Raw genomic sequence first — 26,261 nt, 5'->3', positions numbered from 1 at the left:
TTAGCAGTATAAACGCCATCTGGCTACTATTCAGAGAATCACTTCATTCTACTGAGTACTGAAAATACTGAAACTGTAAAGATTTCGCAAAACTGGAGTTAAACGAGGAACGTGCAAAATAGTTTTCGGGATGTCCACGAGGAGGATTGTTTAAAAATAAGGTACCTATGTAAAAATTTTACTTTCTGCATTTAAAAATAAAATAATGTAAATATTGCCTATAATAAATATCGAGCAATTTATTGAAGTACTATCCTTCCATCCTAGAAAAACAAAATAGCATCAATGCAAGACTATTGATTAATGTCCGTCAAATTGGCTGATCGAATCTTGAATTTCCTACTTTGGCGGGATTCTTTAAACAAATACTAGGAGTAACCATGGAGTTTCTTGCCTGTTATTCTCCATAGGGAGCTGCTTTTGGAATGGGCAACTAGAATCAAACTTAGTTATATTTTTGACATTCATAAGTGCTTGTAAAAGCCTAAAGAAATAATATGCCTTTTAATTTATCCATAATATTATGATAGGAAGTCACGACTGCAATACGCACTTCTTATCGTTATTTATTCGTTTTCTTTTGGGGTTTTACATTACATAAGAGACAGTTTTTCAGAATTCTCATTTATTTAATTATGTTAGAAATTTAAACATGTAAACGCACTTAAAACTAACAGAATTAATAACTGGTTTTAAAATTTTATTAAAATGCTCAAGAGTTAACAAATAAGATTATTGATCTAAAAACCTTGACTTGGTTGTGAGAAATTCCCTTGACTATTTTACTTATAAAGATATTGCAAATTGTCATGGAACCATTGACGTGACCGGGTAACAAATGAAATAACATTCCGGGCTGTCCCCGGGGATCTATTCATCGAATCTGGGTAAAATGACAAGAATAAACAGAAAATTACTGGAAACCGAGGCTTTTATACTTATGTCAATAAGTTCTTTGGTATTTGAGATTGTTTATTGGGACCAATACGAGCAATCAGTGGTAAATTATCAATTTTATACTGCAAGCCTTATTTTATTATAATGTTATTTAAATAAAATTGACCAGGTATTTTTAACTATTTACTTGGTTATTTATTTAATACATTTTAGGAATACTTATCTTAATTTGATAAATGTTTAAATGATTAAACCTTAGATATTTTTGTTTACGATGTATAAACAGGCCTTTAGCACGTTTCAAGAATCCAAGAAGATTGTGTACTGACAATATGGGCCTAAACTAAAATTGCTTACATAACGCTTGTGGTTTTGGTGATGCGTAGGGTCAAATTACATTCCTTGCATCAATCTAACAAACAACGGTATGAATTAATTGTCTCTATCACGGTAAAATATAGGTCCCTACAAGCAAATATTAAAAATCTTCGTGTAGCCAGTCAGAGACAATTTCTTCAGCCAGTTTCATATTTTCTTTCGAGCTATTTTTTTAAAGTAAAATGTACAAATTGTCCTATAAACCCAATCCAGATAAAAACCTTCAATACACAGACCCTGACACGTTATCTTGATGACACTGATAATGCGAATGTCTGGCACCATAAAGCCTTCTATTTCAGTAGGTGAAGGCTCTACCGCCATATATGAATAAATTCAAAGCTTGAAGGAAATTATGCAAAGTTCCCAAATGGAGTGAATATCAATTGATAACCTACAACAGATTGTTTACTGTTGCTTCATCATAAGACAGACTTAGAAGATATAATTTTGGGCCTTGGGCAATGGGAGTGCCACAAGGCTCAATACTTGGTCCATGGCATTTTTCCCTTACAATGAATGTAAAGATAAAATTTATTTATTCAAACTAGACTAAAAATTCGCACTTTTTGAGGGTCATTTTCTTGTCTATTTTAGTCGAGAGGATCAAGAGATAATTTTATGTGCGGATGATGATATGGTTCGTATTATATGGCAGTAGCTGGTTACTGGAGGTGAATAACACTTGATAATAAACCTTTGTTTGCTAAGAAAGACACGACACCTGTTAAATTACATTAAAAGAGTTAAGCTGATTAGAAACGTGCTTAAGATATTTAAGGGGCTTTCAAGAAAATCGAGTTAAAGAGAACTGTTCAGAACAGATTACTGAACGACCAGTTAGAGCACAAACCTATTTATTTTGTATAACCAAGAAAACTAACTCATGACAAAGTTATAATAGAAACGATACAATTATATGATAACTGACTTCCTGTAACAAACGCTCAGGCCTACGCCATTGAAACAGTATATTTCCAGAAGGGCTTTTCTGAAGTATCATATGACCATACATACATTATGAGCAAATGGCAGGACTTTAAAAGAGACCTTGACCTCTGTACTCCGTTCCTACTTCCCACAAGATGAGGAAAGGTAACTGGTATTATCTCGTTGAAAAATGTTCAGAAATTCAAACATTTTAATCTTGAATACACGAATTATCCAAGATTAAGATAATAATTTCTACGCAAACGAGTTTCAGCTGTTTTTTAAGGTAATCCTGCTTTTAAAGTAGTTAAACCTCGTTTACACTTTAAAAAATAATATGATTTTGATCTGAACGACCTCCAGGGAGCCTTCACCAGCTGCATTGACATTCAGTTAAGGTTTCCAATGAGATTTGATGATAAAAGCTGTTTGAAAATCAATGAGGTTTAGCAATACGATGTAGACCCTTGTCTATGCAGCCGCTGAAGCGCTTTTGTACATAGCGCTACACTTCACTCATATTAATGTCATGAAGTACTATAGATATGGTGATTTTGTTGTCAAACTTGAAACTCATAAGTATTGTCTAAAATTAATGAATGAAGAATTATATATCGAGGCTTAAATTTTAATTACAAAAAATAATTTACACTAAAAAAGACCAGCTACCAAATTTTAAGACCTGAAGATTTTTAAGTCAAACTTTTCTTTAGTAATAAATACACTAGTCTTATATCTTTACAAACATAACCTCCAGTATTACACTATCAAATAACAACAAAAATCATCACATCACGATGAATACAAGTCGCTGAAACCGCTGTAACGGCGCTGCAGGGGCGCAAAGGCGACGACAGCGCCGCAGAAACCAGTCGAGTTTCAGGCGCAACCCGCGACGCTACTGTACTACTGCGCTGAAAAGCCACGCTGTGTACCCAACCAACCGCGGCATGGAAATAGACAGTGCGCTTGTTTTTCATATTTAGTGCTCCATAAACAAACGGTAAGCCTCCTTGTTTATTTTCCAATGTATATTAAAAAGTTCTACTTTGAGTGTTCTAACATAATAATCGTAATTCAAAATGGCATGTAGGTTTATGCAAATTTTATACCGCATTTGAGTTTAATCAACAATTATTTATATCCAACAATATCTGAGAATTAACTGGTATTTCACAATGCATCTGTGTCGTGTTGTGAATAACATGAATTAAATATTACAGCCCATAATCGTCCATTTTAGAATTTGTCTCGCGTTACTTATCGGGTTTCCTGTGCTCATAATATTTACGCAAAGTTCGTTGTAATTATGGAAGGTTAACTGTTTGTGGCCAGTACACACTACCGAGTGTTTTTGTAATATACAATAGGTACCTACATGAAATGTAGGTTAAAATGGAGGGTGGACTTAGGGACAAAAGGACCCCTTTTGTACCCTTTTCACCTGCCCCTGCTAACAAGATGACTCCTATGTGGTCTTATTATGACAAGTTAACAAACAACTACCACGTTGGTGAAGTTTCCACAAGAAGAATCAAGGAGAAATACTTCAAAGAGAAATAATATATATTCTATTTTTTCTGAATCACCGAGTCGGTGAGGGCGGAATAAACTAAATCAAAGGGCATGACTTCCGAATTTTTTAGAGTGTTTCAGTTTTGTAAATAAAATATTTCTTTTCTGATTCTATTTCTTTTTAGGTTTCGTTGTTACTTACAGATATTTTGATAGATTTCAATTCGCGTCCAATTCAATTCAATTTGCGTCCCTATATTGTAACCCAATACACGTAATCGCTTAAGTAACATGAATGAGTTTGAAAACTAATTATTGCAAATAGTATAGGTATAAAATATTAAACCACATAACCACTGATTAAATCGACGTATTTCCACTAAACATAATACGTTAGTAGGCAATAACTGATGCTACTTACATTATCAGTATTATATTTAGAATTGCCCTTTTCAACAGGGATTCGTAGAGATTTTGGGAGCATGAATAAAACATTAGTCCCACCTATGTCGGTAGACACGACCTTCATGTATATTATATAGAACACCTACCTACATAAATCCATATCAATAACATTTGGAAGGTGTACTAGGGATCAAGTAAACATACAATTTTCTTTTGTTTAGGTGAACAAATTGTGGATTATCGTCAGCATTGTAGTCGTGACGTAGATCCCAACGTCATTATTGTTCGTACGAGCTGACGTTACGACATTCGCACGCGTTATTAAAGCACTTTAAAGACTCAATTACAGCACCTTCGACCTTAAAGTCACGGAACTACTTTATTATGTAACGCAAAGAAATTACGTTACTTTGTTGAGAAACACCACGAAGTACAGAAAAGAAAAAAGGAATTGCAGGAAAATGGCGTTTTGAAATTGTTTGGTTTTCAAACCGAGGTCAGGAAGAAGGTTATTTTATGACCTTCTACTTTTGCAGCTTCCTAATAAACTCTATGCCAACGTGACTTAACTACTGGGTATTTCCTTTTGGAATTACTTTTTCAAAATGAAAACGTATCGTTTATTACTAGATTTTTTATAAAACACAATAACGAGTTTAAAACATGCACAACAGAGCATACGCTCAAGAATTAAGCAGCTTTCTGTTGAGGAAAAACCACATTATGGGCTCTCACGATCCAAAAATAAGTAAACCACAGAAGTCACATCATACATAAGCTTTCATAATACTTTGAATTTAACTAAAATAACTCAAAAATGTTTAAAAAGCATGAAAGGTCACTGTGGACGGGTCACTTTACTACTTTACTCAATATAATAATATCACAGAGTATTAAGCTGTCATTAACTTGCTCGATTAATCAGTATACGTACATACTTAGCCCTTGTTTATACGAACTTTGAGGGTAACAACAAAGTCAAAAGTTTATTGCACTTAACACGTGATAACAATGTTACGAGTAGGTAATGTTCCCTGTAGATTATAAAGATACATGCTTCCCAGAATAGAATACAGGAAAGCAGTAACAAAGAAATAAATAGAATTAAAAAGTCAATCGAAAACAGTGAAAATAAATCTCAAAACGTAGGTATACCGTCTTACCACAAAAACGTCAGTTTAAGACTTGTCTAAAAAAAATTCAGATTATGACGTTGACATATGGTTCATTTTGCAGCCACAATTTTTTTAGACAAGTGTAAAACAGACGTTTAAGTTTTTGTAGTAAGGCCATTTATGTTTAAAAACTCGTCACTGATTAAGATATTACTTATTTATACTACGCCCCTAAGGAACATGGCTAATGCCAAGCTAAGTTACTACCAACTTCAAAATTATTTTCCAGACTGCCGCAGGAGAGCAAACACGAATCATGTTTAACGAAATAACATTCCACCTCAGACGCCATCAATTGTTCAATCAGCTGTCATTATCACTTAAGTTGAAGCAAATATTGATCCAATAACAACAGAACTTAAGTACTAACAAACAGTTAGCGGCAACTTCTGCCAATACAAACAGGTAAACTTTAAACAAGGTACCTAGGTACGTTCAGATCGTGTGAGCGAGCGACCGTGTGAAACTGACATCGATTTTATCAACTCTCGTGATTGAACCGTGTACTACAACCTTTATTGTCGCACGTAGCTGCGGTCTCTGCAAATGAGGTTGATAAAAGTGTGGTAGCTTTTCGACTGGATTTCAAATGGCTGTCCAGTTGGCAGCTGAAATGTATTTCTTTTTCAAATGTTCATTCAGTATGTTCTGGATATACCTACTACTATTCTACAACATTGAATTCAGATTTTATTTTAGAGTAACACATAGGTAAAAATATAGTCTTAAATTTAAAATACCATGCAACAAAGCATTAACTAGTAGCTCGGCAAAAAGATCAAAGATTATACACTCACCCCTCGCCTCGGGCTTGACATCTTTAAGCTACCACTTGATTATAACCTAATAAAGCTGCTCTTTAGAACTTGATATAATAAGTCAGGGCTTGACTCGTGATGTTAAAACAGTAATATCTTTAAGTTTAATATAAAACCGTCACAATTCAAAAGGACATAACGTTAGAAAACCTTATATACTTAATACAACCATTTAATAAAGCTAGGTATATTAAATATGCGTTATCATGTTTTATCTAGTTTTTAATTAAACCGACTTATTAAATTCCAATGTATGCATTTATGGCGACGCTAATTATATTGGCGCATTGGCAAAAGCCTTTATTTATTTAGTATTTTTTTATTTATTCGATCGTCATAAGATCGGTAAGGTCTATGTATATCTTAACCACCCGGTGAGAAATGACGTCGCATGTCTACGGATTAAGGTAGTCGAGAGTTTACTTTAGCTTTAGTTCTAAGTTCTTATCCACCCACGACGTTCTAGATCGGATACGATACAACTTGTGCCTTTCATTAAATAAACACTCTCTTATTCTAAGTATAATGAACATTATTTATGCCCATCTATCTACCTACATGTAGGCAGGGTAGCTATTTAATTAACATATAAATAAATATATACCTTTAACATACGCCAACGCCTATGGGGAGGCCTTTGCCCAGCAGTGGGACAGTACGAGCTAAGAAAAAAAAATACCTACGCACTACAGTTATTACAAGCTTTTCAAGTCGCATTGTTAGCTTCTGGGATACAAATCTTATTTTTTTCCACTTCCTTTAAACTTAAGGACTTTAAATGTTGAACCTATAGTTTTTTCCGATGGCAATACCTGACCTTTATTTTCTGCCAAAATAATATTTCTAGAAGTTTCTTGCTTAAATTCCATATAAATTCTTATTAGGTTCATACTCAAATGCGTAGGTACAGACGACAGGCAGTTTTCCTTGGAACGCTAAATAAATACTTAAACCACTAGGATTAAACATGTTTGTAGGTAGGTATTATTTATTAAAAGCTGAGCTTACGTTGCTCATCTTCATTTTGCTAAGAAAGGTCATAGTGTGGAATTATAAATAAATCTTTCTTGTGCAGTAATATTTTCCTGATTCAGGATTACTTATTGAATTATGGAGATAATAGTATTGAAATTCCTGCTTAATTAAATACTTAATATTGAAGGGTTTGATCACGTAATATGAATCTGCTCTAGCCTCGGTAACCCAACCCTCAATTCTTGGACCATCCTTTAACTCCGACCCACATCCAGTTTCATCCAGGCTGTTATTCGCACTTATTTGACATTCGATATGGAGTGAGAGACTCCTCAAAGTCTGACTACCGGTCTTACTAATGGTTTTCGTCTGACCCATTAACTGGGTTAAGGAGGTCAGGTTGGCAACGGTTCCATGTGGAATATAGATGTTTTGCTGCATCGTGATTGTCACTATTGTCTAGACATAAGTAGCAGTAGTGTTTTTAAGATCTTATGTGAAAAGCCCTGAATAACGAAACGCAAATAAATGAGCATTCTATCTCAACGCTCACACGCTAGACATAATATACACTCAATTAAGTTTTATATAAGTTAAGTATAATATTAAGTGTAACATTAGGTACATTCACGATAAGAATCACCAAAAAACATTGTTAGTTCTGGATAAAAGCAAAGGCAACAACAGTTAACTTGCCTGCTATATACACCAAATTACATTTTAAAATGCAACGTCAATAAGTCACAAGCTTTCCAGCTTGACATGACTTGTAATTAAACCTTTTTGATCTGCAATCTTAAAGTGGAAGTGTTAGAGGCGGCTGTCTTGAGGCTCGTTCTTAGTGGCTATTCAGGGAAATAGGTTACAGCGAGCGCTTAGGCACGGGTAAGATGGCTATCACTACTTACGTAGCGAGGAATGTAGGCGCATAACCCTTCGCTGCGACGCATTTGCAATTTTCAACGATGCAAACAAGCACGGGTATGATTTACGCTTTCGTATACCTATCTTAATTTATCGATTGGTCGGTGCAAGGCATCTTGGCGTAGGTATTTAACACTTGGATTAGACCCGTGCCATTTTGATCCCAGAGAAAAGACAATATAAACAAAATATAATGTTAATTTATTTATAAAGATATACGATATTGGACCAATGTTATCAAATTAATGACAACATTGGTCCAATATCGTTAGTTCAATGGATTATAAATACTTTATAATGGTGTGGAAATAATTACATAATTAATGACACCCATGTAAACGCCATAAATAGATCTATACTAGCCACTCGGAAAGGTGCACGCCCTGACAAAGCGTGGGCAGATTGTAGCACGTGTTGTTCTCTGTACATACAATTTTATTATTGTTTAATTACACGAAGGGACGCCCTTTGTCTTTGACTAAAATCCTACGCATTTCTGCTGAACTCTAACATCCAATTATTTTTAATTTGTACCCACCAGCTAACCTACCCACCCAGTTGCCTAGGTGACTCTTGGTAAAACTGGTTGTTAGGCTTTCTGGCTTCTGACTACCCATAACGACTGCCAAAGATGTTCCTATGATAGCCGGGACCCACTAATTTAACTTGTCATCCAAAAGTCCAAAAGTCATAACGAGTCAGTGGACTCGTTAGGCGTTCACCCATCCACAGACCAAACGCATCAAGCGCTGCTTTACCTTCCAACGAATATTTAATCACAGGTATATGAATTATCACAAAATAACTTACACATACCGTCGTAACGTCTGTCTCGCTACTACGGTGGGTACTATGGCTAACTAAGTATGAGGATAATAAGTGACGTTATTTGCGAGCAGCCGAAAATCGATCTCAGTGGCGTGCACTTGGAGAGGCTTATGTCCAGCAGTAGACTGCTATAGGCTGATGATGAAGTGACGTTATTTCAGAAATGACATGTTGACTATTTACTTCTACTTTTCACATAGGCGCATGGGTCTATATTTCTTGATGGCTCGGAAGTCTTCACGTCACGTCCACAGAAATTACTTTAACGGTAAACCAACCTACGCTAGTTGGGTTACTTAAAATTTAGGTTAGAAAATAATTTATAAACATGAAAATATATATTTTCGTATCCGAATAAATTGGTATTTCATTCAGCATTTAGCTAAAACGTGGCTTCTCATTATCTCAGCTGTCCGGAGCTGTTATCGCTTTACGCAAATAATACTATCTGCACACAAACAAATAGAGGTATAACATCATCACATCTGCCTTCTGCACATTATGTTTATGTAGGTAGACCACCCGTGGGTAGTCCCTTTAATTCAGTGTTTCCCAAAGTGGGCGATAACGCCCCCTTGTGGGCGCTACAGGTCTCAAGGGGGGCGGTAAGAGACCCAGAAAGAAAATAGGGGCGTTGTGTAGAGGCCTGGGGGGTGATTTGTAATTTTATTTAGCTAGGAGGCCTCTTAGACAACGACTTGTGAACATCAACTAATATGAATTACAAGATTGCTCACACTCGGTTCTATATTTCTCTCCACGTAGTTCATATATCTGTCCTATTTTACTGAATATAGAAAAAATAAAAATAAACGCAAACAAGGCATGACGTCGAGGCGGCACTGGAGGGGTGCCAGTCCGGCTGTCACCCCTCTCTTTCTCGTTTATTTATGTTTTTTCCCGGTTTACTTAAATTAATTCCTCAAAGTTATAAAAAAAAAAACAGTTTTTTCAACATTTCTGGTTTATTCTGCGCCCTTTGAGTCGAACTTGAACAGAATGAATGACCATATTGTACCATATATTGTCGTTTTTTTGGGGGGTGCTCAATAGGTAGTCCGCCCCGGGTGCCACCCGATGCTACGCCGCCACTGTAAGAGTCAACTTGAGACCTAAGCGCCGCAGTATGTTACCTACCTGCGCTCAGGTTTCAAGTTGCGGGTTATAGTAAAAGTTTCGTTTAGAACTCTCCGTTAATAAACATATACATATAGGTCACAATAATTAATTAATTTAATTTGAAGTTATAGTGGTTTTTAAATAGGTGAAAAAATGGGGGGCGCTAAAAAAATATTTATTCTCAAAGTGGGCAGTAGACAAAATAAGTTTGGGAACCACTGCTTTAATTTGTCGAAGGCACGAGTACCTACATGATATCGGCCCTGTTTGATTTGTATTATCATATTGGAGAAGAACGAGAATTTGCATACCAATCATTACATGATATTACCTTGTCGTATAACTTTGTATGTAAATAAAACTTCCCAACTGTATTAACATTTATTAGGTGGGTACGTTATAGGTAAAATTGTCAATTCCCAGCCCAATTGATCCAGATACTTTCTAACAAATAAACCACTCTAACAAATACCCCTCTGGAATTACGGTTTCATTAGAAAAATATGATAGGTTCTTTGTGATGTTTCCAAAATAATAATTTACCAATATGATAGGATCCTCTGTTATTAGCTTTTTGATACCCGATAATGTTGAGCTTCCAGTCTCGCCGAAATGACGATCTTTTTTATAGATTTTCTTGACAATATTTCCGCCGTCGCGAGCACCATCGTAACCTCAAAGAATAAAATACTGGCCTATAAGAAGACATGCGTTATATAAAATACAACACATACACATGCCAATACTTACACGTGTACGGAGCGCTGGAAAATTGCAAGCCGTTTTCACAAACTAAAGGACGGATCGATTTATTAAATTACCCACCTAAACAAAATTAAGGCCTGTGGGAAGAATTTAAACACTAACGTTTATTAGAGATTTTAAGCTTACCGACGGCAGCACTTGTAGCAAAGGGCGACTCCGATTTCCTCAAGGTCGTCCGCCACCACTCGTATCCACATCATTTGGAATTATTCCAAGCTTTTTCCAATACCTAGTTTTTCACACAGTTGCGATCTCGCATAAAATTTAATCTGCCACCGCATTTTTCAAGTTTTCATGATGACAATGGCAACTTTAGTACGGTACTGACAGAGTGAAATAAATATCTTGGAACTGACCTGCATAATAATAAATAAAAAAATAATAAAGAACAAAAGTCTTTTTAAATGTATATTTCATCTTTAAAAGGACGTAATTTGCATATATAGTGTTTTTGGGACTGAAATACTACATTAGAAGATAGTATAGCTTGGCAGCAAAAAATAGTGTAGGTATCCTGTTCCTAAACTATCAACCTTTGTTCGAGCTACACTCTTCACACATCTTTCTACTTACGTACATTTATATTCAACGCCTCGGTGCAATAGGATTATTCTGCTAGCGAGATTTATAACAGCTCTGGCTATAGGTAGATACGTTAGGTATAAGTATCTTAGTGAATACGCTGTTGTTTACGAGCTCTCTGGCTTCATTCTTTTATGTGGACCCAAATAAATATCCTATTTTTTCATCTTGGCTTATGGCTATCGATTCTAGTAGGTGGCTGACATTCAGTGTGGTAATATTTTCGGTGTGAATCTCGGTCAATATTTAAACATAAAGTACCTATTTATACCTATATCTTAAATATACGTAGGTTCAAGTTCTTGCCCATGAAACTTGACGCGGTGACGTGAGTCTCAGAGAAGAGTCGAGACTGCTTTCAGCCATCTTAAATTTCAATGTGGATGCTCAAATATTTTCCGTATTTGCCGTATTGCTATTCACAAATGAAATTCATCTAGGTAGTAATGAATTTTGGAGTAAATTAAGTACTTAGCTATCCATCTTTTTGTGTCCTTTACGATATTGTACTAGGAAAGAAGAAGAATTGTACAAGAATAATTTGCATAAAACATATTTTGCTTATACTTAGCGCATATATTCTACATGTTGTACCACGTATTTGGCAACCTGACCTGACCACTTCCACATTTTGCGATAAACTTGAAATAGGTAGTGAATTTCCCATAAAACGTCTCCTTCACGATGCTTGCCACCTTTATTAAACCAGTTAAATTGACTTTCCCGATACACAACATATTTTAAATGAATTTTTACGTAATAGCGAATGTAAGGCTTTTATGAAATGTCGTTTATAACATGTAATAAAATAATTACAAGTTAGGTAATAGATTCTTTTTATTTATCTTGACGGTTTTACAATAAACAAAAGTGCGAAAACGGTGACACTAATCATTTTCAAAACTTTAACTTCATTACATCTATTTTACCTTGACGGATCTTAACAACTATGTAGATGCCAATGATTTAGAGCTTTAGACATGGACAAGGGTGCGAAGGCTTGATTTTCGTATATAGGTAGCTGTAGGTAGGTACCTACTTGACATGATAAGATATAGGGGTTTCGTTTTCCGTCTCTTTGTTTATTAGGACTTAACCCTTTCACAAAGAACGGCTTCTTTACAGTTAATCAACGACAATGTTTGCTCAAGCTTAACTTTGTCTGTCTAATAGAAGCGGAAAAAATATACCGAACAGCATAATATTAGTTTTTATTTGTTTAAGATACGGTCTAAATATAACTTTCTAGAACTTCATTTGTTTTTTAGTGTCAAGATATCAGAAAGTCTAACGACATAATAATTGTGAAATGAACCGTCATTGTCCTAAGTTTACATGCGACTGCGTGGGTGCGGCGGCGTCTCGGCGAGCCCTAGGACCATGATAACACAGCAACACTTCTAATTTTAAAACTCTATATTAGATCCTGTTTACATTATAACGGTTGACATCTACCTAACGACCTTTTATATACAAAGAATGAGCCTTAATTGGACTGGGGATCATGTAAGATTTTTAAAGCAATCTACATTTAAAATCACCATTTCGCTCGAGTCTTTTTAACGTAAAACTCATCTAAAGTTCTGAACAAAATACTGTAAGAGTATTATAAAGGTTTACCGGGAAACAAAATTCTCCCAATGAAGTCAAAATTAATCGGAGGATTAAATAGTCAGATGAGAAATTCTAAGAAAAGGGTGCCACCTTTTTGAAAACAGATATTATCTTATTTGGAGAGATTTAAACGATCTAGCGATACAAAATGATAAGCTGTAATAAGACGTAGCAAAAAATTACAAAAAAAAAAACAATTAATGAGTTAAGGAGATCAAGAAGAAGGTCTTTAAATCTGTTTAAATTACATAGTTTCGTATATTTATACCTAAATGAATACTTCCAGACTTCTTCAAGTAAATATCAATTAATACAAATGATTGATATTTGCTGAGTGCGCATTAACGATAGATAATTAAGTGAGTAGAAGACTTCAGTAAACACGGAATAATTTCAGTAAAACTCAGAAAGAGCTGTTTTGGCCTACCATAGTAATCATATACCTACATAAATTATCTTATATAATACATATAGGTTGATTGTTGTATTTGCTACTTTAGCAGTTATCAAAATACCTATGTGGAATATGGAAAATATCAACGTAGGTAAAATAGCGCAAACTGTTCGGTATCAATAAATTCCATGTGAGCTAGCTATGTTTAGCGTGACTTTCGATAAATTTTACCACCGATACAGATTCGACGTACATTGAACCATTAACATTTTAAGCATGGCCGTCAATGTACGCAACTAGTGACGTAAACATCGGGACTTGGCCAGGAACTGAACGTAGAGGCATCGCATCGCGCAGCGGCAATCGATCGGATGCGCGCGCAGCTCCGCCATCCTGGCTTCAGTACCGAGTGGTGGTTCCAGTCGAACACAATATTCGACAGAAATGTACCAAACCCGTGCTAAGTGACTACATAAAGACTTTTTGTTAGATAAAGTGACGACCAACTCAATAGGGGATCAAATATAAGGTCAGTGGTGTTAGGCTCTCATTGCCAAAGGGCGCGATCGAAACGGTACGTCGAATACTGCAATTACCATTTCAGCGATAGGTTGTTTCAGATCTTTTCTGTCGATATTTTTTCACATTAACTGATTTTACACACCCTTACATGTAATATTTAATCTGTACGACGGAACAAAACATGTATCCCTACTCGAGCATGTTAATATAAAACAAGGCGTTTATACATGGCCGTAAATGTCTTAAGTGTCCCTAAGTAGCTATATACAGTATACATAGAGCGTAAGTCTTTCCTGAGTTTGACAGTTTTACCGTCGCTGACCTCTCCTGAAACCAAGCGTTAGCCGTTGCCGCAAATAAATAATTCATACATTTTTTTATTATTATTAGACTGATGATAAGCGTTTCACATTCAATAATTTCAATGACAGTGAAACATTTTACCGTAGGTGGGTCGTGCACTTACCCCACTTTCCTCTAAATATAAGTCAAGGAAGTTTTCAGGGACAAAGACTAACAACAGAAACGACTTTAGTTTCTAAACTCTCGTCGAAACTGCTACGAGAAATTCAAACCAAAAGCAAAAAATTGACTGTGAATATGGCCGTTAATATCAACCTTAAATAGTTATATATTTTCATTTGTAACAGTGTATTACTTAAAACGAATTCTCATTTTCTTTGATAAAGAATGTTTTAAACCTAGTTTAAGGGTTGAAACTCCCTATCATCCGATTAATCTAAGAAGGGCAAAATACTAACTAGACAAATTCATCAAATTCACACCGACATATAGATCAATAACAGTTAAGATATGTAGGGCAATATTTCTGGTCCCATTTGGTCTAGTTCGGGGCTTAGATAAGTTAGGCATTCCATTTGCCAAGTAGAACAGACAGCAATCAATTCAAAGGATTAATTTACGGAGATATATAATAGATATTCCAGATATTGCTGTAAATCTCTAGATTTTTAGTCTGAGAGCCTTTTGTGAGGTACTAGGCGTGCATAAAGAGTGAAGGGGTGTCGAATGAAATGTATTGTAATGACCAATTCTTAAGAACCGTGTAACTAGTTTGACGTTTCGAAAAAGCTTTTATAGGCCTATTTGAAAAAAAAATCTTTAACGTTATTTTTAAATGTGTGACAGGCAATCATGTCGCCGCTGCTTGATACGCTGCTGCGGTGGCGGCGCGAGGCGGGCCCCGAGACGGCGGACGAAATAACTACGCCTACATCGAAGAACAACAGTAAGACGACACTAAATATAGCCTTTACTTCTCTATCTAGCATTCTAGATTGATCTACAGCCTTTACAATACAAGTAATATACCAATAATAGATATCTACCAACGTTTTTGTGTGGGAGGTGGTTTTTCAGCAGTTCTATTTTAGGTTCTGAATGAATGTTTTGGACAGACCCTTCTAATACATATCTGCTAAGAGTTTTATACCTAACTGTAATAATCACAAAGCATTTATATTATGGCAAATGACACATTTCTGAGATGTAAAAAGGATTACATTTTTATCATTTTTACGTAACAATTAATATTTCTCTCAAGGCTCAATACTGCTGTAAAAAATATTGGCGAACTAATTAATCACTTTTTATTAAATGTTAATAATTGTTACACTGGTTGAGTTTAATTTATACAGCTACTTTATAAAGCTTTACACTAGTCATTACGCAACATACAAATTAAGCATTGTCTACAATGGCTTGTTTTGTCTAAATAAGTGAATGAAAATCTACCCTTTTAGCGTGCCTATCAATGAACACTAAAGTTACACCTTATTAATGAGATATCCACTATTCCCTTGTCGTGCATGAATGCAAGCAATATATATTAATGAAATACTTAGCCGACCTTATGCCAAACCAGGGATTTAGGCAGGCTTAGGGTTAGCAGAATCTGCAGAACCTTCAATTTTTTATTTAATACTTAGTCAAAACTCTTGATACTTAGTCCATATCAAGAATATTATTTTGAATATCAGAACTAAATAGCGGAGGAGTTCACGAAGACATATGAACAACATATACCCCAATAAATAACCAGCAATATAGCGATAACTAACATCTGAATAGACTTGTAGGTGACTACATCTTTCTTATCTTATACGAGTAAAATACCTTTTTTAAACTATAATTCTCACAACAAATATTTCTGCAGCAAGTACAGAACCTCCGATGCCGATTACATCGTCGACCGTGCCTCCGACACAGGAGAGCATCGGTGAGAAGACGGCCGAGATAGCCCGCAAGATGAACATAGAACCTTGGCAGCTGGTCGCCATACTTGTCGGTAAGCACATTCGTTTATATTTTACTTCTTTTCTGGGACTTTGAGTAGGCAACCCTTTTATTTGGACGGCGTTCTAATGTGCATGTATATAGATACCAGTAGTAGATCAAAAAGTTGTGAGTATAAGAACGTCAAATTCATGTTAAACGTTTGTCAAGGTGTGGGAGTGGTGGTCCTCGGAATATGCTTCTGCTGTATCAGACGGTGTTTCCGCAAGCGACGCTCCAAGGATGGCAAAAAGGGAATGAAAGGTGTCGACCTAAAATCCGTCCAGCTTCTCGGTTCCGCTTACAAGGAGAAGGTAATGTTTTGGTACTTTTCGGCATTTACATCAACATCCCTAAAAACGACTCGAAATTATTTTGGTGTACCTACAATCGGTCGCCTGACTGATCTATTCAAATTAATAGGTACTTGCTTGATTTTTACAATCGCATTTGATTAGAAACAAATAGGTGTTTCCGCTTATTTATTATTACCCCTGAATTGAAGTGGGCAACTGTGAAAATCAAGAAAGTTACTGTTTGTAAGGCTCATAAATGATTTGGTATCAGCTATTTTTAAGAAATACGATATTCATATGAAATTTGCCGCGGGACGTGCATGTAGGTTCAGCCTGACATGGAGGAGCTCACGGAGAATGCGGAGGAACCGGATGACGGCGACTCCAAGAAAGAGGAACAGAAGCTAGGAAAACTCCAGTACAAGGTATGTTTAAACGAGCCCTGCGTACTAAAGCCCCGTGAAGATTGACTGACCGGTTTGTAAACATAGACTAAACAAGTGTCCATTTTCACACTCCATTTTAATATCTCGCAGAATGCAGAAACCTCAAACATCTGTTTACATAATTTCTCTAGAGTATGGTTTTACTAGCATCGTAATTAACCCATTAATTCAAATCGTTAATTTGTTTTATGACCTCATCGCCACTCCGTTACAAAGTCTTCGAATGCCGCTTATGGCCAATAACAAGAATTAACTGCATCATCAAATCCTTTACACATCGGGACCGAGCAGTTTCTAATAGTTGACATTGATCATTGTCTTATATTTTAAGCGTTGATCTCAATTGAAGGCTTTGTTTGCAGCTGGAGTATGATTTTAACAGCAACAGTTTGTCTGTTACTGTTATTCAAGCCGAAGAACTCCCTGCCCTAGACATGGGCGGTACGTCTGACCCCTACGTTAAAGTTTACTTACTCCCTGACAAGAAGAAGAAGTTTGAAACGAAAGTTCATCGGAAGACTTTAAGTCCCGTTTTCAACGAAACATTTGTGTTCAAGGTAAGTCAAAGATGACACGAATTCCTAATTTCAAAATATTTTACAGACAAAATGTTATTGATTCCCAAATTATTTATACAGAACGTGCCGTACGCTGATGCGATGAACAAGACTCTTGTGTTCGCCATCTTTGACTTCGATCGGTTCTCAAAACATGACCAGATCGGTGAGGTGAAGGTGCCGCTGTGCCAGGTCGACTTGGCACAGACTATCGAGGAGTGGCGCGAGCTGCAGAGTGTTGAAGGCGAAGGGGGGCAGGTGCGGATACACACACACAAAAAATATCTCAAGTATTATCGTCCACCTTGAAACATCCAAGTATTTGTACAAATGTAAATGAACATTTAAATTCCGACGTGTCGGTCAGAAGGCACAAAAGCTACCGACACATGCTTTACTTCAAATAGGCAATATTTGTAGTTATTATCTTCATCTTTATAAAATGAAAAGCAAAGTGCTTGTAACGAACGATGAGTGAGAAATTCACAGTAAAAAATATATTATTTAAATCATTATGGAACTATTGATGTGGTTTGACACAAAGGTGAATTTATTTTCTTCAATAATAAAGCTTTGCACGTTGGGCCTAAAATACTTCAGTAGTAATACTCGATTCTACGTTATGCTTTGAACTATTAGGGAATAATCTAACTGTCTTAGGCAGATGTTGCAACAAATCACAATTGGTACAATTGACAATCACACCCAGGTCACATCAACATCAATTCAGATCACATATAACTACCAACTAGGAACATCATATACCTACGAATAATTAATGCACATATAGAAATAAGTCAACAACACTAACGAAATACGTATCTGCAAAATATGAACTATATAAGAAGACAATTTTATATTTTTTATTAGCTTAGGCTAGACTGGCAAAACACACACGACAGCCACACGAGTTACTCGAACCTACATCTGACTACAAATTTTGTTACTTACTAGATTTGTGTTTTGGCAGAACAGCATTATTTTAATTAACATTTCGCCATTCTTACAATCAATGCAATCCAACTTACCATTTTATTCATCCATTTATAAATAGTCCGTCAAATGTCATCAATTTTTACCAGATTTTTATTCATCTAGATTTTTTGTTTAAGTATTTATTGGAAGAATGGTCTAAATTTTTACAATTTTACTGCACTTTTTTATACGAGGAACCTTGACGATGATATCTAATAATTTACCTATTTCATAAAAGCCTCAAGGAGAAAATCTCGCCAGTCAAGGGACCTCAACATGGATTGAGTCGTCATTTATTTTTCTGATAAAATTAATTTCGACAGCAAAAATGTATTTACTTGGTTTTTCTCTTTTTCTCCATATTTTCTCTGCTCTGCTTGGCTGTGTTTGATTGTGTCCTGAACAATCTTGCATGCCGCTTCAAAAACGAAATGATCATTCACGTAAGTATTATTTTGAGACACATCAAGATTATCTAGGTACTATTTAAATTATATAGGTACATGACTCGTATTCAAAATGGCGTGCTGTTTATACCAAACCGACAAGTGGTTAAATGTTATTCAACCACATATTCATAAGCAAGCTTCAGTCTATTCAACAGTATGTAAAGGACATTGGGCCAAGATTCAAACCCATACGTTATTAATTTTAGGTTGTTAGGCAGCATTGTGAGAACATAATGTTTGATCCACATCAGTCAACTTCTGAAAATTATTCACCTAACCTGTGATCACCCGTCATACATTATTTTCTGTTATTACGTCTTATTATTTATATCCATCCGACACTTTGATTTTATTTTTATCTTGCGGCTGGGGAATGTTGCATGTTTGTCATCTTATTGTGCTCGTACATTGTCTGACTTGCCATTTTGTGTCCAAATCACTGTTTATACCTTCGTATTGACGTGGATCCGAACGAAATGACAAATCAGAGTTATTTGTGATACACGATTAATTGGCTATGTATTGGTGTTATTCACTGTTATCCAATATAAGTACATTGGTTCCTTCACTACTCAGACATGACAAAATTTTAAAATTACAAAATCTTACAAACAATCGCACAAATATTTCCCTACGTGTGTAATTTGATGTTGCCCATGTGACTACATCTTGTGTCTACGTTACATCATCATAATAAATATTTAATGATTAATGATGCACTTGTTCAAGTATGTTGCAGGTCACCTTCTGACCAACGAAAGAAGATCCTAGTAATATCCTACTGAACCAATATGTACTTATTGCATGTTTGTGGTATTGGTGTAACCAAGGGGAAGCGCGTTGTGAAGGTCACTTCAGTTATTATAACAATTAAATAGATAGTATAACTTGTACAACTACATATATTTGACTATAGACCCCACAATGTGTTTCGTCCGGAACTCTCTTCTTTAGAAGCTTTATATGCCAGGTATTAGCTTCTATAGTATTGACGACACAAAAATAAATAGCAGTTCTATCGGGATGTACACACGTTGATTTTGCAATCATCAGATCAAATGCGTTATCTGAAGAATTATCCTTTTTTCTCAGTTAAACATTGGTCAGTCATGAAAACCAATCATCAGTTATATTTTTCGGATAAAAAGTATCTGAAGATCGGAAAATCAATTCAGTACCTACATTGCCTTTGAGAACAAGTTTAGCTACACCTTTATCAAAAACTCACAAGGCGCAGCTTATAACTAACACCGTCATAACACTAGAACGATATTGAAATATCTGTTTACTGTTTAGTGTGCTGTTTTCAATAGCACCTATCGATGTATGTATGTATATATACCTAGTACTATTCTAAGAGATCCATTGAAGAACACTTCGAATATTCGAAGTACTTAAAGATTTTATCGTCATGTTTTATGTCAGCCAGGTAAGCAACGACTTCTATCTTCTGAAATATTGCTATAATTCTTCAATGGTTCAATATTGTTCGTTGTATGTGTGTATTGTACCTTTATGTGTATTGTTTAGCTAATTGCGATCTGTTCCTAAAATGGTTAGTCTCTCTTTCAGATTAGGCACATTCTTCAAGGTAACATGTTGATATTAGTTGGTAGGGTGTACTCATTGCTGTAGGGTGAGGGTCAAATAGTAGCAAAGTATAGGAGAGGTGACCTAGATTACATACTTCTCTCGCATTTTGATGATCTGAGCTGGGTGTAACAAAAATGATAAATTGGCTTCATTTCGGCAACAGATCGTAATAAACACACTCCTCATCTTCTATCCTACTACCTACCAGTATAAGTTTATATATTTCAGCGGAAATCTGCTTCATATTAGGTTTGATATGAACATTGATGTATATATTTATTTTGTTCGTCTAGAATTATGTTCCAAAGAGTTATATGTATCGTGTTTAATTTATATTATTAGATAAAGTGACATCTATGTGCTAAAACGTTATATGTAACGCAATGAAAGTGTTCGTCAAATGTGCGTATGATTAGCTGCAAATTCCATTATTTTCGAGGCTATTAATCTCAATTGTTTACGGGCTATGCGTCCCAAGCACGTGGGTCGGCGCAGAATTTCAGTGGTTTTGTAAAATAAACATTGACATGAATATTCATGAAAGGTAAATATTTAACTTCCCTGAACTGAAGCCCTGTGCCGATAAACCAAAAACCATAAATACGCTTCTAGGTGACTACACGGAGCTATTGTTATGTTTATTTGTTTTTTATTTCGTGTTACGAGATTTTGAGTGCCCTGGTCCGCCCTAAGCCGCGTTATTTATGGCCCATATTATTTCTATGTTTTATGAATAGCTTTTCAAACCCGTTCTCAGAACGCTATATTCCTTACACAACTTTTCCTATATTATCTTCCATACAACTCACATCCTAATAAACTGTTTGTTGAACTCTGTTTATTGACTATGTTAAATTTAAAAACACATTTACAAAGAGAAACATCAGCATAATACCCTTGATTACGTCAGAGATAAAAGAATATCTTTCGTACAAAGAATTGATTACATTCACGTACTATACAGGTTGTTCTACTTCGTACATTCGCTGTCGTGGGAAAGTATCCATGTTCGTTGGATCTTGAACAAACAGTCATGTTACATGTTGCATTTTACAGGACAACAAGTTGGGAGACATTTGTTTCTCATTGCGTTATGTACCGACGGCCGGGAAACTGACAGTTGTCATTTTGGAAGCTAAGAACTTGAAGAAAATGGACGTGGGCGGTCTATCAGGTACTATTACAAACATAATGTACAGTCTTAGTTGTTTACCATATGAACAAAAACACTGATAAAACAGATATCTAATTTCACAGGGGTTTTAGGGTAAATGTACTTACCTACAATAAGTATTTTTAATTATCTTTTGTAAGCGCATATATAGTACCTAATGTATACTTTTCATTATGGTAGCATCACATAAACGATTGAATATAATATATAAAACATTGCATGTTTTTAACACTTTCATCACTCAATTAAACCATATCATATGAAACTATAATCGTAGATATCCCATAAATATGTAGCATCATTGATCCATATTAACTTTCATTTATTGAATTCTGTCTAAGTTTTGTACATATTTAATATCATTTACACTACTATTTTACAGTTCACGAGTTCATGCACTATTTATTCCAAACACACGTATTTTCCCAACATCTATACTTACTTAAATTCACAGCCTATAATTAAAGCATTTAGAAAATAATAATTTCAATTGTTTTGTCATTTAAATTCAATATAATGTTTACGTTTGTAACTAATAGAAGCTAAATTGTCTGTTTCATATTCGACTCGTGATGCGGCGCCTGCGCACAGATCCGTACGTAAAGATAGCACTCATGCAAAATGGCAAACGTCTCAAGAAGAAGAAAACGAGCATCAAGAAATGCACACTGAATCCCTATTACAACGAGTCATTTACTTTTGAAGTACCATTCGAACAGATACAGGTGCGAGCCGAGATTCATGCAAAATTCGATGTCGCAGCGCATAGTCTGGACAAGCCAACCAATGAAAAATACATACTGAAATATCATTTTTTTCAAACAAGTTATCTTATTTGCTCTAAAATTTTCTCCCTTTATGTATTTTTCATTAAAATTGTCTTAACTGTGCACGATTTGATGTTGTGGACTAATTGTTGTGATTATATGAATTATGTACACCACTTGCATCCATACCCGTTCCTATCCTTTACATAACATATTTGTGTTGTATCATTTTATCTGCTCTTGTGTTTGTTTTGTTTTAAGAAGCTATGGCTTCTGTGACTACTGGCTTAACACAAATCTTTATGGAATTATTTACTCAAACTTCAGATCATTCTTCGTAAATATTTGTTGTTAGTATGCAGTTTCTTGATTGTTGTATGTCCTAAGTTATTTATGATTTGGTATGTTCTTTTGTGTTTCTATAGATGTTGTCTAGTTAGAACATGTGTAGTTTCCCCTAGTACCTATAGATTCTGCTGTTTCATGGATCATTCTATCATCTGTCTCTGTTCCCGAATGGCCCGCCCCCATCTTTTCCTTTTTATATTGTTCAAAGTCAATATTTTATATTTCATTCACTTTAGAATGTTGACCTTCACTTGTAACACCGCGTGCGTGTTTCGACTGAAGGTTTTCATTTTTTGTAGAAATGTAACATTTTGACTTTAATTAATATTGTATCCCCTCCAAATCTGAGTGGTGTTAGCAATCTCCCCTCGTGACTGCATTGCAATTTGGTTACTTCAAACTGTAATTACTTATGGTTTAAGGAATCCAGTTCCTCGTTCTTCTTCTACATTCTTAATCTCTTTCCACATTTTCGTATATTTTTTCGTATGAATGCTTTGTCCCCCTGTTGCGTTATTTATTTATTGTGAGGTATGTATCGTACATTGCTGTTACCTTCTATTTTTGCTGTTGTACTTATAAGGTTTGCTAAAGTAGAACGATTACTGTTAACTGTGCTTTCAGATATTCATCATATGCTGATATTGCCTTTTTTGTCTATATTATCTTACATCCACAAAATATTACACCATTCTAAACAAAACACAAAAATTACCTTAAACAATTAAAATAAATTGTGCTCTTTTAACTTTTTAGATTTCTGATAACTACTTAACTAATATACTCGATACCTTGCTGGAGTTTTTGTGGTGGCTTATCAAATATACAACAGAAAACGCCACAATAAATGAATATTTAAAAAGTTGCCAGCTTCATGGTATTATTTGGTTCAATATCAGTGACCATACAAAAATACATAATATGCTTGTGGGTACTCTAGTTTGTTTATATATTTGCACATTATGTAGGTATATATATTTCATCATAATAAGAGTACTTATGTAGTTAGTTTCGCTTCACGAGAGCTTAGAAAATATTAATTTTATTGTAGGTCTTAATTAGTCTGGTTTAAATAATTATTTCGTGGTTATCAAGTTTATGCATTTCCTTGTGTTTTAATATTTTTTACTAACACTGGTATTAAAACCACATTAAAACATCGGGGAGTGTACAAAGTCACGATAATCATGAACATAACATAATAAACTAGATTAATTTCGTATAGCTAAAAGTATCTAATTTTTCGGTGCCGTCCTCTAAAGTCTAAATACATATGATCATTACATAAATATTTCATAAATCATTATATGTATAAACAAAGAATAATATATTGAAAATTGGAATTAGAGGAACCTAATAGTTTTAGTACTAAAACAAGACAAGACAAGCTAATTTTTCTCAGCTCTCGTAGTTACCTAATTATCATAGAAAAGTCACTTTGTGCTTTCACTAGATATATCATTAATCTGAATCGCACCACAGAAAGTTAACCTAGTGATCACCGTGGTGGACTACGATCGCATCGGCACGTCGGAGCCCATCGGCAAGGTAGTGCTGGGCTACAACGCGTCAGGCACCGAGCTCCGCCACTGGTCCGACATGCTGGCCAGCCCGAGGCGCCCCATCGCGCAATGGCACACACTCAAAGACCCCGATGATGGAGAGAAGAAGGATTAAACGCTGAACTGAGGTGCGTCTTTGTATCACCTACAATGCTTACAACACCAGTTGCATAATTTTCCTAATCTAGGTCAACAAAGCAAGAAAATTTTACTACAGCAGGTAACGTGTTCTCTATTAATTCATAATTAACTTTTAATTCATTAATTAGTTAGCAAATAAATAGTTATTATTAGTCACATGTATAAAATAAAATGTAAAAGTTTTATAATATTCTAAAACGTTGATGTTGTAATAATTTTCAGTATAAGAAGCAGAAAAACCAAACTGAAGTACGAGTGTGAAGAATAAGCGACTTTATAATTATTTATTTTTAATTTAGAATATTTGCTGTTTAGTTATACGTTTTAAAATATTGTGTTGGATCCAGTATGTGTCCTCCTAGAACTTTATCATTACCAAGCGCTTGATAAATGTGATTTAAATGTTGTCTTTAATCGTTCCCGATTTAAAATTTAATACTTAAATATTTCGGTGAAAATTGTAAGTAATTCCAAAGATTTAAATGTTTTAAAACCTTACGTAATTATTTCGCTAAATAGAATGTTGCCTACAAATTCTATGCGAAAACTGTGCATGGTCTATCTGCGATAAGTTTGCATCTGTGCAGTTCCGACGCGATTGGTTTTGGGTTGTCGCACGGATAACGTAGTTTACAGACACAACAGTTTATGTAGGTAGATGACTTGATTGCATTAGCGACTGCATCGACGCAAGTGTATCGACTAGAATTGTTCTGTCACCTCGTCTCGACTATCTAATACTCGTATCTTGCTAAATAATAAGGATGTTGGATTAGCAATATGTAACTTGTTGTGAGGAGTGTAGGGATTGTTGTTAGAATTCCTTTGCTACTTCCATGTTCTTAGCGTCTAATATTAATTTACTGTAATGTTCTCGCTAATAAATAATCAGCTTCGTTTATATAATAAGTGTGCTTTGTTATCAAAAGCCGTTACTTGACGTAAATGTAATCGAAAATATATTTCATTTAAAACCCTATTACATGAAGCTGTGTAAATAAGTTGTATCCTGTTAAATTTATTACATTCTATTTTACTATCATATAAGTGTTATAGTATTGATACCCTTTTATTATAATAATAACAATGTTCCTCAGCGGAAGAGAATGTGCCGGCTACATTAGTTTACGTTTAGATAATTTAATTTGTTATTAGACTACAAAATATATTTTGTCGGGATAACATTATTCTCTTCTTGTGAGGAACAATAGGCCTATTGTATAGGTACCTAATCATTATTATTTTAAGACATGACATTCTTTATAAATTAATTATCTTCTGAAGTCCAGTGTCCATCGATTTATCTGTATGAGTTCGTTAGTCTTATGTTCGAATTAAGTATAAAAAAATACTTATATAATTTAGGTTAGGTAGAATAATTTATTTTTATTTTATAGTTACGAAAATGGACACTCAATATACGTGGTATCATCGAAACTAGTCAAACGTATAAGACTACCTACAAATAAAAATACATACTTATACTTTAAAATTATACTGTTGAATAGTTCAAAATCGTTTAAATGGTTCTTTACGATATAATGTAAAATCGTGATTAGACTGCTGTTCGTCTCGTCGTGTCGGTAAGGTTCGTCTCGAGCGATTTATAAATCTCGTCGCAAGTTATCCTATTTCATTCGTATCGGTTCGAGGTACCAACGTTTTACTGTTAGGTAGGTAAACAATCATCGAACCATCTCTTAACTTTGCGGTTCGAGTACCTATTTATACCTACATACTTAGCTAAAGCTTGACTGTTGTTGATCTCAAACATATGTGTTATTGTGTATATAATGTAATCACATGTTAAATTCCAC

General features: G+C 35.0%; 1 protein-coding gene across 5 annotated transcripts; it reads left to right on the top strand.

The window, feature by feature from the left end:
- The first annotated feature begins 3,074 nt into the window (after nt 1-3,074).
- On the top strand, nt 3,075-25,770 carry LOC124629840 (synaptotagmin 1). Of its 5 annotated transcripts, none has more exons than XM_047163429.1 (11): nt 3,075-3,208; nt 14,991-15,090; nt 16,018-16,149; nt 16,308-16,450; nt 16,765-16,857; nt 17,241-17,435; nt 17,517-17,693; nt 21,518-21,626; nt 22,218-22,351; nt 24,224-24,431; nt 24,667-25,770. In XM_047163429.1, the coding sequence occupies exons 2-10, from the start codon at nt 14,997-14,999 to the stop codon at nt 24,416-24,418; spliced, it is 1,272 nt and encodes a 423-aa protein (XP_047019385.1). In that variant the 5' UTR covers nt 3,075-3,208; nt 14,991-14,996; the 3' UTR covers nt 24,419-24,431; nt 24,667-25,770. The 5 variants fall into 5 exon arrangements, with proteins under 5 accessions (XP_047019385.1, XP_047019383.1, XP_047019384.1 ...); XM_047163427.1 differs by having other exon boundaries at nt 21,509-21,626; XM_047163428.1 differs by having other exon boundaries at nt 16,759-16,857.
- The last annotated feature ends 491 nt before the right edge of the window (nt 25,771-26,261 follow it).

The sequence above is a fragment of the Helicoverpa zea genome, chromosome 4 (genome assembly GCF_022581195.2).
Source record: "Helicoverpa zea isolate HzStark_Cry1AcR chromosome 4, ilHelZeax1.1, whole genome shotgun sequence".
NCBI classification, from domain to species: Eukaryota; Metazoa; Arthropoda; class Insecta; order Lepidoptera; family Noctuidae; genus Helicoverpa; species Helicoverpa zea.
Note: the sequence above shows the minus strand (reverse complement) of the source record. Positions and strands in the feature narration are given on the sequence as shown.

Excerpts from the sequence above, each read along its gene's own strand:
- LOC124629840 (XM_047163425.1), top strand. The coding sequence starts at position 14,997 with ATGTCGCCGCTGCTTGATACGCTGCTGCGGTGGCGGCGCGAGGCGGGC. Across the intron at positions 15,091-16,017 it reads GCCTACATCGAAGAACAACA|CAAGTACAGAACCTCCGATG; the intron begins GTAAGACGACAC and ends ATATTTCTGCAG. Across the intron at positions 22,352-24,223 it reads TACCATTCGAACAGATACAG|AAAGTTAACCTAGTGATCAC; the intron begins GTGCGAGCCGAG and ends ATCGCACCACAG.